Here is a 16,098-nt window from a genome sequence, read left to right on the forward strand (position 1 = left end):
AAAAAGGAAAATTCCAGTAGTGTACACTGCCGGCAGCGGCAGAGGTAACAGCCTCAACGACGCGGCCATCCCTGCGCTACATCGTGCCATCCCACAGTTACAGTTGTGGCCGCTAACAACTACTCCCTCCGTTCCATATTACTCGTCGTAAATCAGCGACGAGTACTATGGAACGGAGGGAGTAACAGAAAGAAAGCTAACTTGATCCATGCTTGAACAAGCTCACGGCACGGACCTGCTTATTCTGAACTGAAGAAATAGCTAACAGAAGACCACTGCAACGGGAACAGACATAAAGTTCACCCCACACAGAGTTTTAGCACAGACTTGCCGCCGACAAGGCTAGCACGAACTCACACCAAGTTCTAAAAGGATATCTACTGCAAGGGAAATAAAATTGGGCTGTCAACAGCGCCAGATGGACAGCGCGCAAAATACACCAGCACCGAGGGCTGGGAATGAGTCTCGTACCAATTTCGCCCATCACATCTTCCCTGGCATCGAAGTCACTTGTCGTCGTCTCACTTCTTCTTCTTCAGCTTGTCATCTTTCTTGCCCTTTCCGTCGTCCGGGTTCTTCCTCTTGTCGATCCTTGCTTGCATCCCATGGCGTGCCGCATGGATGGTTGGTTGTGGTTGCTTCTTCACAGATGGCATGTTGTTGTGCCCAATCGCTTCCTCTTTCCAAGCTTGCACTTTTGACTCACTCATAGAGTGGTGGAGGATCACCTCCTTGAGATTCTCAAGATACGATACGCCTTCCACGCCAAGCCTGGTTTCCAGCTGAAGGAAAGAGTAATGGATTCCCAAACGAGGCTCTGGAATTTCTGGATCTGGACAAAGTAGGTCAAGTATGGCGAGAGACTTCATAGATCCTTGTTCGATTCGCACTTGTGGGAGCCTTGGGGCCTCCAAGGACAGTCGCCTCAGGCTTGGGAATCCACCACTCTTCACAACGAAGCTGCTGCCGCGAAACCCATGCCCATCTTCTGCTAGCTTGAGATATTCCAAGCAAGGTAAACCCTGCACCTGGCTACCCTGGCCTTGTGGATGATGAACTCGAGCATTATGCTGTGAACCCTGCACCTGGCTACCCTAGCATTTTTTATCTCTACTGGTTCAACGATACACCGCTCAATGAAGGCCTGTAAACAACTTCTGACACCTTCTTCATCACTGACAGTGCCATGTGCAGCCAACTCTTCACTCATCCATCTTCTAAGCAGAACCTTGCTTCTAATTGGGCGGCCTCTGGGGAACACGCTGGCATAAAGCAAGCAGCTCTGGTGTGCATAGTCTGGAAGGTTGTTGTAGCACTGGAGAAGCGCTCTATTGATCTTCAAGAACTCGGCATCCTGTCCTTTTAGTATCTTGTCTCCGAGCGTGCAGGCAACACTTTTGCAGTGCTCTGTTGTGAGTCCTCCTGCCACTTGATTCTCGGTTCGTCCTCGTCGACGCAAATAATTGGCTACGCTGATAAGCGCCAGAGGTAAGCCTCCACATTTCGTGATGATGCCTTCTGAAGCCCGCTCTAGGGCAGGTGTCTTATTCTCTTGACCAACCGATTCCCAGAATACTTTTTCTGACTCATCTTTGTCCAAACATTGCATTGTATACACATGACTGCCCCAGCTGCATTCAGCCGCAACAGAGTGCATGCTTGTGGTCACAATTATTCTGCTGCCGTGGCCTTCTTTAGGGAATTCACGTTTTATAGCCTGCCACACTTCTAGACGGTCCACATCGTCAATAACAACAAAGTACCTGGTTCACCAAGCACAACGTAAACTTTACTCTTAGGAACAACCATTTTCTTTATTAAATCAGGAAAAACCTGTACGTGTATATATATATATATATATATATATATATATATATATATATATATTTATGAAAACTATGAAAAGCATTTTCTTTATCATCCTTGGAAACATACCTGGAGGCACCATTACTTTCAGCATAAAGGGAACCAAAATTGGTACCTCTAGAATCTAGATAGTGCTAAATTAGTTTTAATATCTAGGTATCAAACTTGGTACCTTTCTAAGGACAATTAAAATCCTCATGGTAGATTTAATCGGAAATTAAAACTTAACACAAACCACACATCCATTTGTGCATCATATTATCATTTGCAGAAATAGATGTTTACTTAAAAACACCACCCCCCAACCCAGGAGAAACCATGCTTGCAGAAACGTACAATCATCGTCATACCAGCGGGAGAAAAAGACTAATCAGCTGACAGTCCTCATACTGCTGTTGCCTAATCACAAGTTCAAAACTTTGAATTGCACATGAAAATATTTTTTTCATATTTTATTTTAATTAAAGTAGCCAAATATATATCTTGCACAATTGCGTGGCCATACTTCAGTATATGTCATTTTACTACAAAATTTGGTTCTGAATAAAAGTGCAAACAGAGTTACCCAATTCTAATGTCTACTATTAAATATATTATTTAAATCTCACAAAATATTAATATATATGGTTATAATAAAATACTATGAAAAATATAAGCCATTCTCTTGTTTCTAAAACTTTACTGATTCATGGGAGAGAATACACGATATAGTTTTTAAGAAACTGATTGTCGGAGAACAAGCACCGGCAATGGTGATCCGGATGGATCCCCTTGGAATTCGATCGGGGGCTAATCGTTCAAAAGCTACGTCAAGTCACAAACATGAGGTAAGACGATGAGTTTACCCAGGTTCGGGCCACCTTCTAGGTGTAATATCCTACATCCTGCTTTTTGTGTATGAATGATTGTATGGAAGATTACAACGAGAGATCGAGTCTACTAGCAATTCAAAGATCGAGACCGTTTTTATGGCCCCAGTTTTCCCGTTATAGACTCGGAGCACTACAATGGCCGTATGGTAAAAAGCGAGGTGGTACTGTTGCTCGCGTGTCCTCCATGGGCGACCCATGCCGGTAGTTGGAGGATTGTCGTTGTAGCCGGAGATTTCCCGCTACGCTTTGGTGGGATTTGTCACACCATGACGTATCCCAAGACTGCAAACCTAAGTCAACAAAGTCTCTGGCCGCACCAATCCCCGTCAAAACTGATAGCCGACAAATCCTGTCAACTGGGGGATGGAACCTATCCAGGATTCCGGCATCATCATTTGTAGCAGACATGGAGTAGGTATGCCGAAAGACCCTCATTAAATAGACTTGCCAGACTACGGACCCCGCGGAGATTGGGGAGCTGGCTCTGGTGTGGAGCTGGAGCCCCAAGAGCTTTGTGTACCCTTGGCCCTTTTATCCTTCATGTGCATAGGAACAACACTTGGCTCCCCGTGTGGGAGCCACGTTCCTTCGAGTGCTCAGAGGACAACCCACTGGGTTGATGCGAGACTCCCCTTGTCAAGCCGGACAGCCATAGTGCTTAGGGCAGGTGCACGTGCACATGCCCTTGACTTGCCACGTCCTTGGTGACGCAGTGTCAAGTTCGTCTCACGTCGACAGTTTAAGGGTCCTGTTCCCCGTATCGCTGAGGCCTTGTCATCAGGTGAAGATCCTGAAGGGGATGAAACTAGGGACGAGGCCGACTTTTAATGGGCCAACGACGAAGCCGACTCACTCTGTGCGTGGTTCAAGGGAACCGCTCCGACTTCTGCATGTAGCGGGGGAACATGCTTTGAAGATGCAGGCCCACTATGCACATGCTTTGAGGAAACCACTCTGACTTCTGTGCGTCATGGGGAGGTGCACTCTACCACCAATGCAGAGCCGTTGCCCTCAACCTCGCTTCTTCATGAGACTAGCCACAATGGGTAGTAACATAGAGTAGTAACATGCCCATGTTACTACTCTATGTTACTACCTCTATAGTGGGGAGTAACATATGTGTGGTAACATGCAACACTTCATTTATTAGGCTATAGACTCATCTTGCCTTGATATGTGTGATGTTACTCATACTAGTAGTAACTAGCTATGTTACCACATCTCTCTCTTTCTTCATTTATTGCTTGCCACATCATCTATTTTATCTAGATATATGTGATGTTACTACCTATGTTACTCCCATTGTGGGTAGTCTGAGCCATTCCCTTAGACTTGATTTCTCCCCACGCCTTTTTGCCTTCTCTTCCAACTTGAGTCCCTTCACTTTCTTTTCTTCCTGCATTGCATGCCATACTGCCGCCATGATGAGATGTCAAATGCGCAGGGCAACACTCTTCCCTCGTCCACCTCAGCCGGCAATGCGAACCTCTCGAAGTCTCGCCCCCTCAACGAAAAGGGCATAGACAAGGTGCGGAAGATGCTGGTCCCTGAGGGCCAGGAAAGAGTGGCGATGGCAAGGCCGCAACATATCTGTCGGAGCCGAGGTCGGAGGAGACGATAATCTTCACCAGCTTCATAGCAGCGATACTGGTGCTGACGGTGTACCAGATCTATCTGGTCCATCTCTCCCCGAACTCCGCGGGAGTGGTGCTCTCGGTGGCGTTGGTTCGCTATTTCTTTGTGTTGCGGCTTGTAGGGAAGAGAAAGGGCTTAAGAACAGATCGATGCTGCCACGAGCTGCAACATTCCGCCTAAAGGACAAGCTTGGGCACGAGTACATCTCGCAGGACAAGAAGAACAAGTGGGACGACTGGCGCAACCAGTGGTGCTACATCATCATTGACCTGCACAAGTAGCTACTGCTCCCTTCCGGGCCAGCGTAGGCGAACCACTGGACGGCAGTGGGAGCTGCTGCTGGAAGGCATCAACCAGCTGCGGCTATTGCTCACACGGTCGCATAGCTGTAAGACGATGGTCTGACGGCGATGATGGCTGGCACCGCTGCAGGAGAGGGGGCACCCGGTCTGGATGTAAACCAGCAACGTAGACATCAGCCGGACGCACGTCGGTCTAGCGAGGAACCTCAGCCCAAGCGAGCCGCTGCTCAGCCCAGGTCTTGCGCTCTGCAAGAATCCACAGTGCAACGTGATCCGTCGACCCTCCATGAGTTCGACTCCAGGGGGATCAGATCGACGGACGGGGCTAGGGCGAGGGGTGCGGTGACAACCCGGGAGCCAGCGATGCCCACGAGGGCCCACTGCGATGACTTCTGGAACCCACTCCACCTGTGAGGACCACCTAGATCTGAAGGGCAAGGCGACATGGAACCCCTCCCCTCCTCCCTCGTCGCCATCACCGCCGCGTAGCCGACAGGCAACAGCGACAGCCTAGCTTTAGGCAGCGGCTCTAGGCAAGGGAGCTATAAGCTCCGCCACTTAGGGACCCAAAGGAGCCGAGGTTGGACGCCTCCAAGCGCATGCCCATGAGCGAGAAAAAGAAGGAGGTGTCTACGAAGAGGAACCTGGGCTATGAGATCCTGACCGCCCGCTAGCGGTACAAGAGGCCCACGGAGTCGTAAGTCAGCCAACTCTTCTTTTGTATTATCTGTTAGGTAGTGTGCTTGGGGCCTAACACGAACTCGGGATTTTATTTATTTATTATATTTAGGGCACCCACGAAAGCTCAGACTGTCCCGACCGCTGGGGACGCTCCAAGAGGGCCGACTCCTGCCCCTATCGTCCAGGAGATGGTGCCCGTGCGGAGCGCGGTCGCGACGAAACTCCCGACAGAAGTAGTGGCTGTAGACACCCCATCGCCCGAGAGGTTTGTGGTTCTCAGGAAGGCCCGAGCACCTACCCTTGGCCCTTTTATCCTTCCTGTGCCTGGGAACGACAATTGGCGCCCTGAGTGGGAGCCACATTTCTTCCGGTGCTCGGGGGGCGACCCCGGGTTGATGCGGGGCTCCCCTTGTCAAGACGGGCAATCCCAGTGCTCGGGGCAGGCGCTCGTGCACATGCCCTTGACTCGCCACGTCTTTGGTGACGCGGCATCAAGTTAAGCAGGGGACCCTATTCCTCGTATCGTGTTTGATTGGCTTCCAACAAATATGATATCATAGGCAGAGGCCTCGAGCTCAGATTCGAATAAAATAAAATAATTGTAGCCTACTCCTATTTTCACTTTAAAACCTGATGGAGCCTACATGTGAGAGAGAGAGTATTGAAGTATAAATGAATTGTCCATCTTCCACTATTAGCTTAAACTTTGGGATTGAATTGGTAAATTCATGCAGCTTACTAGATGGGATTAAGGGACAGAAATTTATAGAGAAAACAACTTTAGTTTTTTATGTGAGAGAGAATTAGATACATGCATAGTTTAGAGATAGCAATATTCTGTTCAGAGATTAGTTTCCAACAAATGTTGCATAAGGAGCGATGCTACTTAAGGAAGTTGAGGCAGTGTTATGTGTGCTACGGGAGGGAGCATTTGGGCTACATGATTTAAAGGACATATCTGTGTGATGCAGAGGGGGAGGGACTAAAAGCAGGATGTCTTCGGGGATTATGTGAAGCGGATCTTAGGCTAGATTTTTCTTTCGAAAGTCTAATCCTAGTTCCTCAAATTTAAGTTTACAGATATAGGTCTCCGATGTATTTGAGCAGTTTGCAGCTAACATGTCATATATTTCTGTTCGAGGAGGCTAGGTGGAAGGTTATGGACCCTAGGTAAATCACTTAAATATATATTGGGGTATCCAGATTGTTAACTCGAGAGTTTAGAGATCGGGACAAGACTTCAGGCATGGTTTAGCAACCGCAAGTGAACTCTATTCTTTCATATTTGTTAGAGAAATTCGAGCATATTTCTCTATTCTGTAGCCACCATGGTGAAAGGTCTGACATATCCTTTTATATTTAATAGATTTTTCAATTTGCAAATTACCGAAATGTCATGTTTCAAGCTGGAAAACTTTCTGTTGAAGTTCAAGTTCATTGAGTTGAAAAGTAAATTTCTCCTATTAAGATGTTGTTTCAAATTTACAGTTCAAGTCTCCCTCAGAAAAAAGAAATTTCAATCCAAAAAATTAAGAGAGAGAGAGAGAGAGAGAGAGAGAGAGAGAGAGAGAGAGAGAGAGAGAGAGAGATACCTTTTGTCACTCAGGAAATTTCGAAGGCTTGTTTGCTCAGTATCGGAGATGCTCCCTTGTGCAGCTGTAGATGTAGGCTTAGCCGTCCTTTGTGCCTCCTTGAGAAGCTTGGTTAGAAGGTCCTCCAGATCGCGGCACTCGGATGCCACCACCCAAGCAACGCAATCGTATTCGGCACGACAGTCGTCATAGACCGCTGTTGCTAGACTTGTCTTCCCCACGCCACGGCAACCGACAATGGAGATCACCTTCAGCTCTTGCCCTTCGGATGCTGACAGCAACCCTTGCAGCTCACATCTGTGTTTGCAGATGCTCCTGAAGGTAGCCTCATGATCTAGATCTCGGCTATAAGGATTAGGAGGTGTGGCTGAAGGGCAGGACCATGTTGCAGCACTGTCTTCGCCCTTGCTGGATCCGGCATCAGGTTGCCAGGTCCGTACTTTCTGGATACTGTCCTTGAAATGGTCGATTGTTTGCACTATTTGAGGTCGGTGGTCCGGGCCAAATGCCGAGAAGAGAATGCCAGATGCACCCGGAACCCACGTAAGATCTATGAAGTCCTCAATATCATTAGCCAACTCCTTCAGTATCACAATCTTGCTCTCATGTGTCGCCCCTTGGTTGTTCTCCTCATTCAACTTGATTTCGCTGATCACCATTTTCATATCCAGCTTGATGTCGTTGAGGCCTCTTTTGACTGCACCTTTCATGGACTTATCTCTCGTGATCACATCAGCCACCTTGCTAAGCACAGAATTGGCGAAGGTCACTGCTTGAATCACCTCTCCTCCTATCATTTTGGGAATGGACGTCAAGTGGTCGAGTCGATGAAGCGATGGACGAAGCTAGCGCCGTTGAAGTCGCTCGCCGCGGTGGAGCCGCCGTTGGAGTCGCTCGCCGGCGTCGCCGCAGCGGAGCGGCCGCCAGATATGATAGCCAAGCTCCGCCTTGGCTGCCTCCCCGGTCCCCGCTGCTGGTTTGCCGTGATCAGTCGAGAAATGGAGATGACGAGAAGAGAGACTTTGGAGCAGCAGCAGCAAGCGGCAGCTTGGCTGGTGGAGATTTTTTGGTGGCCTAGATCAGTGCTGTGTGTGTGTGTGTGTGGGCGACTTGCAGAGACAATGGGATGCGGCTGGGGAAAAGAGTCGGGGGAAGAGAGAGCAGGCATCCACAATGGTAGCATTTTTAATTTGCTAGGGGTGCGGGGAGGACTGGATTAGCTTATTATTTTATCTATGCAATAATTGTTCAAAAAAAAAAACACTTGGTTAGACGGGCTTATATATACTGGGAGTAGCTAGCCGTTGAAGATGCATTTGGATCTAGACATCGGTCCAATGATAGCATTTTTAATTTACTGGGGTTAAGAGCATGGTTAATGGTATAGCCAACTATTGGGTATAAGCCATTGCCATGTCATCTATAGCTCATCTTATAGTCAATATGTACAATAGTTAATTAGAAGAGTGGACTATTTTTCTATTATATGGTCCACCTTTCACTCTCACAAATTGTCTAGGAGCACGTGCTAGAGCTGGCTCTTCACCAAGAGGCCGCTTACCTTCTCTCTCCTCTTTTCTTTCCTCCAACTAAGTAAGAATAGTATATAAACCATGAAAGGACCGGATTGACTGATTATAGCCAGCTGACTCAGCTCTATTGTACTTGCTCTAAATGAGGAGAATAGTATATAAACCATGAAAGGACCGGATTGGCTGATTATTTTATCTATGCATTAATTAGTTATAATGGTTTGGTAGCACAAAGGGCACCACGTGAATTGCCGCCCGCCACACTATTCACGATGTGAGGTCACAACGACAGCGTCAATGTGTTCCGACGCACCCCTCATGATCACACTTTAGGTTAGAGCTTTTCTCCCCGCACCTTTGCTTCTAACACCCACCGTTCGAGTGTCCACATTGAGAGCATCTTTTTTTCCCATGCCCTACCAACTTCTCAATTGATTGGACGCTCTAATGAGTATCCACAAAGCTCCCAGTTATTAATTGATTGGAGGCAGTAGCAAAGATGACACAATAGGACCTTCCCTACCGTTTTTCGTCAAAAAAGAAAGAAAGATTGGAGACGATATGATAATATCCAAAAAGACTTCATCTTTGCTTCTTTTTCTTTGATCGGTCTTTTTTTTTTCATACCTCTCCCACTTCTCAATTAATTGAACGATCTGATGAGTATCCATAAAGACATCATCTTTGTTTTTTTAGTGGTCATCATCTTTGCTTTGTGCGGATATCCATATGAACGTAAACTTGAAGCGTTCTTATTGATGGCAACTACTCCCATGAACATCAAGTCGGAACATATATTTCCTTCAGATTATTCAAGTATCCGGAGTCCAGACCAACAGAATCTTTGCTTTTTCGATGCCCATTTCGAGGAGTAGCATCTTTGCTTTTTCGATGCCATTGTGAACGTTACTTTGAAGCGTCAAAATCGAGGGCAACTTTAACTTTCGCCAGGACCCGCACCCCTCATAAAAGTTATAACCAGAGCTTTTCCATTATACTACTTCCTGTCATGTTATATGAATGACAGAATGGTACAACCATTAAATTGTGTGGTTTCGTAATGATGTTTCTTAGGAATCACAATATCTACAAATTACCATATGAATTGTGTCTATGACAATGGGCTCAAAATTTGTCTAGTTATAGGCCATTCTTGGTAGGAGTTTCATTATCATTAATACAGTGACATGTCAGCGTTTTTTATGATGTGGCAAAGAATTAATGAAAGGAGATATGAGAAGGGTTCCATCTAGATGAAACCATGCACATGCTGTTTCCAATACAGCTTGTCTCTTACATGTAAGCATATGAAACAACAATAATGAGACAATACTTTGGCTTAATATTTTATCTATGTTTTAATTTGTTTATAATGGCTTGGTAGTACAGAGGGCACCACATGAATTCCCCCGTGTCACACTTTTCACGGTATGAGGTGAGAACGATAGTGTCATTGTTTTCCCCACGCACCCAAAAATGATACTTTTTTTAGTGGTCATCATATCTGTTTTTTCGGGAACATGAACGTCAAGTCGGAGCATATTTCCTTCAGATTATTCAAGCGTCCAGAGTCCAAACCAGCATAATCTTTGCTTTTTCGACCCCCCTGTGAATGTAAGAATGTCGCTTTTATTTGAGTGTTCAAGGTGGAGCACTCCAATTAATTACATTTTATTGATGCATCTAGAGTCCAGACCAATACTCCCTCCTGCCGGACTTACTTGTCACTGACTTAGTACAACTTTGTACGAAATCTAGGACAAATAATATGGGTCAGAGTGAGTACATCTTTGCTTTTAATGCTTTGGTAAAGTTGCTTTGAAGCGTGCCATGTCTGCCTTTTGATGCCTTGTGAAAGTTACTTTGAAGCATTCAAAGGGCACCACGTGAATTGCCCCCCGCCACACTATTCACGATGTGAGGTCACAACGACAGCTTCAATGTTTTCCGACGCACCCCTCATGATCACACTTTAGGTCAGAGCTTTTCTCCCCGCATCTTTGCTTTTAACACCCATTGTTCGAGTGTCCACATTGACAACAACTTTTTTCCCATGCCCTACCAACTTCTCAATTTATTGGACGCTCTAATAAGTATCCACAAATCTCCCAGTTATTAATTGATTTGAGACAGTAGCAAAGATTACACAATAGGACCTTCCCTACCGTTTTTCATCAAGAAAGAAAGAAAGATTGAAGACGATATGATAATTATCCAAAAAGACTTCATCTTTGCTTCTTTTTCTTTGAGCGGTCATTATCTTCTTCTTTTTTCATGCCCCTGCCACTTCTTAATTGATTTTTTGAGCGGTTTTCATCTTCGATTTTTAGAGCCGTCATCATCTTTGAGTTTTTTTCATACCTCTCCCACTTCTCAATTATTTGAACAATCTGATGAGTACCATAAAGACATCATATTTGTTTTTTTAGCGGTCATCATCTTTGCTTTGTGCGGATATCCATATGAACGTAAACTTTAAGCATTCTTATTGATGGCAACTGCTCCCATGAACGTCATGTCCAAGCATATATTTCCTTCAGATTATTCAAGTGTCCGGAGTACAGACCAACAAAATCTTTGCTTTTTCGATGCCCATTCCGAGGAGTAGCATCTTTGCTTTTTCGATGCCATTGTGTACAACTTTACCTTGGAGCGTCCAAATCGAGGGCAACTTTAATTTTCCTCGAGACCCGCACCCCTCATGAAAGTTAAAACTATAGTTTTCATTATACTACTTCCCGTCAGGTTATATGAAGACATAATGATACAGCCATTAAATTGGTTTCGTTATGCTGTGTCTTAGGAATCACAAATCAACTAATTACTGTATGGTTGTGTCTATGACAATGGGCTCAAAAAAATTCTGCTAGCTAGGCTATTCTCCGTAGGAGTTTCATTATCATCAATACAATGCCATGTCAGCATTTTTTATGATGTGGCAAAGAATTAGTGAAGGGAGATATGAGAAGGGTTCCATCTAGATGAAACAATGTGCATGGTGTTTCCAATACACCTTGTCTCTCGCACGTAAGCATATGAAGCATCAATAACGAGACAATACATTGGCTTAATATTTTATCTATATTTTAATTGGTTTATAATGGTTTGGTGGCACAGAGGGCACCACATGAATTCCCCCGTGCCACGCTCTTCACATCATTGTTTTCCCCACACACTCAAATAATCACATATTAGGTCGGAGCGTTTGTCCACGCATCTTTGCTTTTGACACCTACCGTTGGAGTGTTGAAACTAACAACATCTTTGTTTATTTTCATGCCCCTTCCACTTCTCAATTAGTAATTAGACGATCCGATGAGTATCCACGGAACATCATTTTTCTCTTTTTTTAGTGGTCATCATCTTTGCTTTTCGGGTATCTATGTGAACATGAATGTCAAGTCGGAGCATATTTCTTTCAGATTATTCAAGCGTCCGGGGTCCAAACCAAAATAATCTTTGCTTTTTCGATGCCCCTGTGAATGTAAGAATGTTACTTTTATTTGAGTGTTCGAGACGGAGCATTCCAATGAGTTCCATTTTATTGGAGCATCCAGAGTCCAGATCAATATAGCATCTTTGCTTTTTCGATGCTTTGGTAAAGTTGCTTTGAAGCATGCCATGTCTGCCTTCTCGATGCCTCGTGAAAGTTACTTTGAAGCATTCAAAGTGATGGCATGTTTGAACTAATCTATCCATGCCTCTCACGAACGTCAGTCAACATCTTAGATTTTTCGACACCTTCAGGAACGTTACCTCAGAGCGCCTACAATAGAAATGGCCTTTTGCATGGGTGGTGTGGTTCTTTGTGGTGGAACCAACCCATCCAGGTTCAAGTCTTAGACTTGGCATGGGTGCTCACATTTCCTGGATTTAATCCAGGATTTAACTGGCGCTTTGCTTTCAGTGGTAGGTGCTGTATCCGTCAACAGCGAGGCGCCTGTGATGACTTCGTCAATCTCTCAAGAAGACCCGCCGACCCGACTCAGTATCTCGGAAGTGCTCATAGGGATAGGGTGTGCGTGTGTGCGTTCATAGAGGTGAGTGTTCACGCGTGTTTGTGATGTCAGGACCATTTATGGAAATGCATGTAGTTCAACAGCTATATATAACGCCAGACAATAGGTCAGGCTAGCCAAGAACCGGTTATGATGCTACCTATTACAACCAGTTCATGTTACAAATCTTTCATAATGCCTCTGGGAGCTATCACAACCAGTTTGTGACACAAACTAGATGCTGTTGATGATTCAAACCGATTGGGGTCACCTCTGTATAGGATCAGAACCGGTCAGTGGCTTCAATCGGTTGTGGGAACTAATCTGATTCTTGGACTAAATTAAGCTATAACTGGATTTGGAGATTGCCTATATTAAGATCTACACGCAGGATAAGTTAGGGATCCAATCATTTTTTTGTTATGGTTACTAACATGTTTTCCTATCTTAGAGTAATTATTTTGGATCTTAAAATGACATTACACTATACCATAGGCATATTCAGAATTAATCAAACCAGATCAGTGTCCTCGTAAGTATCTTTGACATTTGGCCCTGCAAATGTTGAGATGAAGGGGACGCTGGTTAATACCAAAACTCTTTCCTATGCCTAATTATATTACTTACTAGCTAAGGGGGTGTTTGGTTCAGGGACTTTTTAGTCCCAGAGACTAGAAAAAGTCCCTAGGAACCAAATGGGAGGGACTTTTTCTACAGGGACTAGAAAAAGACTCTACTAGAGAGTCTTTTTTGATTAGTCCCTGGGACTAGAAAAAGTCTTAGGACTTCTGAACCAAACACCTCCTAAGTTTAGCAGCCCATGGACAGAACACTACTGCCTAATTATATTACTTACTAGCTAAGTTTATCAGCCCACGGACAGGACACTAACTCCCTCCATTACATAAACGGGATTTATATCGACATCTCATATAATTTATTTATTTTGCCATTTCTTTCATAATACATCTCACTTTTCTTCTTGGTTCCCGCACCCGGCCAATACTTCTCACACCTATTTATTCTTAATCCATTCTAAATGGTCAGTCACTAGAAACGCACTATAAGTGCACAAATTTATATGAGATGTTTTGTCGAACTGAGTGAGATTACAGAATCATTTTCACCGGCGGTTCTAAACCCTCCATCACGGCCGGTTTTCTCATTCGCGTGGAAAAATCGACGGTGATAATTTAGCACAAAACCATTGGTGATAATCATTTTCACCGCCTGTTCATGGCGGTGATAATCTTCTAAAAAATTATAGAAAAGATCGACGGTGCTAATTTTGCATAAAAGTTTAGCCTACATTCTTCCTTAGATCCCTTCTTTTACTCCGATAGTATTGCGGATCACAATCGATGCAAAGAAAATGAATGCATTTCCATACTATAATAAAAAGGTAAGTGTAATAAATAGAGAACTGGATCATGTCACATGACTTATTCCATTTCTACTCTATGGGATCTTACGGAGCCTGTTCATGGATGACATGGTTGCGGTATGATCATAGAAGATATTCTCCTCAAGTGAACCAGCCTATCCTTCCTAGGTAGGGGACTTACATGTTGATTGGATGCGGAGACACCTTTGGTTGTGAATTCTAATGTGGCAGATCCAATTCTTTATCTGCATGGCCAAATCAATAATTCAAGTCACACACTCCCATAATCCGCCTTTTTTCTTTCGTAAAATTAACTTCAACTATTTGTTTGTATTGTATAAAAATACTTTGGAGTTGAAGAGAAGTATCCAAATGACATGTGTTATTTTACAATAACCCATGCTTGTAGCAATGAAATACCAAAACCTACCCGATATGATATATGATAATTATAATTCTCTATGATATGCCTTCCCTATAAAGGACCCGAAATACCTTGCTTACGTATCATTGGAAAGTGCATTAACATAAATACGGCAGTAAGCAGAGGCAGTACAAAGGTATGTAAACTATAAAAACGAGTCAAAGTGGATTGGCCCACACTAGCACTTCCGCGTAATAACTCCACTAAAGGCGATCCTATTACCGGAATGGCGTCAGGTACACCTGTCACAATTTTGACTGCCCAATAGCCAATTTGATCCCAAGGCAAAGAATAACCAGTTACACCAAATGATGCAGTCAAAACAGCCAAAACCACACCTGTGACCCAAGTTAATTCACGGGGTTTTTTAAATCCCCCTGTGAGATACACACGAAATACATGCAGGATCATCATTAAAACCATCATACTTGCTGACCATCGATGAACTGATCGGATTAACCAACCAAAGTTGGCCTCGGTCATTATGTATTGAACCAAGGAAAAAGCCTCTGTAACGGTTGGTCGGTAGTAAAAAGTCATAGCAAAACCGGTAGCGACTTGTACTAGAAAACAAGTAAGTGTAATTCCCCCTAAACAATAAAATATGTTGACATGGGGAGGAACATATTTACTAGTTATATCATCTGTAATTGCCTGAATCTCAAGACGTTCCTCAAACCAATCATATACTTTATTGAGATAGGTAACTAACCCGAGTCCCCCTCTAAGAGCCGTATATGAAAATTTCATCTCGTACGGCTCAAGCAGAAACACAAAAATTTTCAACGAATATTAGAAAAAAGGTTCAAAACTTCATCAGCCACTGAATTGGGTCGATTTGCCTTGAAGATATCAAATAAGAAAAATCCGGAATATCTTCTTTGTGATGATAATGCCAAAAAATCTCAAGTTGGCGCGTCTTTCTTTCTTCCTTTCCCTTATGTTGGTCATTAGAGGCTTCTTGACTTTTCTCTTCCCTATAAAGGATTTGTTTTTTTATGCGTAATATAGAAATTATCTTGTTGAGATCCTATGAATCAGTTCAATTAAAACCTTAGATTCATACTAGAGCCACGATGATTTAGTCTCAAGCTAAACAAAAGGCAAGGGTTCTTCGAATAAGAACCGCTTGATAATCATTTATTGAATCAGTGTAATGACTCGACAAAATCGAGAGAAAAAAAAGTTGTCTTTTGGGCAAACAAAATTGGAAGGAAGAAAATTTCTTTTTTATTTTTATTTAAGAACTACTTGAATTTTTCAGTCTGGTTGCGAGGTCTTAATAGTGAGTATGAATCATAGTTCCATTTTTTTTTGATCCACTCTATCTATTTCGTGTTCCAGATACTAGAATAAATATAGGACCGATAGTGATAATCATTTTCAATGTCGGTTCGAGCCATGGACCGGCGGTGATAATCTTTTAAAAAAATATGTAGCAACAAACCGACGGTGATAATCTTTAAAAAAATTATAAAAAAGATAACGGCCGTAATAATTTTTTTTAAACCCAAGCAAATTAAACCGCACAATCGCCCCATCACAAGGCCGCTCAAGGCACATGATTTTTCACACGAGATATAAAGTGTGCATCACAGGGATTCAAGAACTTACAGTTTCCCTGTTTGTTTGGGCTTCTGCTTCAGCTTTTGATGCTTCTAGCCCTCTAAAAAGCACTTCTCCCGTTTACACATGAAGCTGAGAAGCACGTTCGGAGGTGCTTCGTGCAGCTTCTGGAGGGAAGCACCTACAAACGTGCTTCTCCACTTTATGTATAAACAGGAGAAGTGTTTTTTAGAGCGCTAGAGAAAC

General features: G+C 43.8%; 1 protein-coding gene across 1 annotated transcript; it reads right to left on the minus strand.

The window, feature by feature from the left end:
- Window positions 1-209: 209 nt before the first annotated feature.
- Window positions 210-8,181, minus strand: LOC109786992 (disease resistance protein RGA4). Its single transcript, XM_020345554.4, has 2 exons — window positions 6,949-8,181; window positions 210-1,763 (listed from the first exon to the last, which is right to left on the minus strand). Exons 1-2 carry the CDS (start codon window positions 7,743-7,745, stop codon window positions 992-994), a joined length of 1,569 nt encoding a protein of 522 aa, XP_020201143.1. The 5' UTR covers window positions 7,746-8,181; the 3' UTR covers window positions 210-991.
- Window positions 8,182-16,098: the final 7,917 nt, after the last annotated feature.

Source organism: Aegilops tauschii, chromosome 3 (genome assembly GCF_002575655.3).
Source record: "Aegilops tauschii subsp. strangulata cultivar AL8/78 chromosome 3, Aet v6.0, whole genome shotgun sequence".
NCBI lineage: Eukaryota > Viridiplantae > Streptophyta > Magnoliopsida > Poales > Poaceae > Aegilops > Aegilops tauschii.

Coding starts and splice junctions, on each gene's coding strand:
- LOC109786992 (XM_020345554.4), bottom strand. CDS start 7,745: ATGATAGGAGGAGAGGTGATTCAAGCAGTGACCTTCGCCAATTCTGTG. Junction 1,764..6,948: donor AATTTCCTGAGTGACAAAAG/GTATCTCTCTCT, acceptor TTGGTGAACCAG/GTACTTTGTTGTTATTGACG.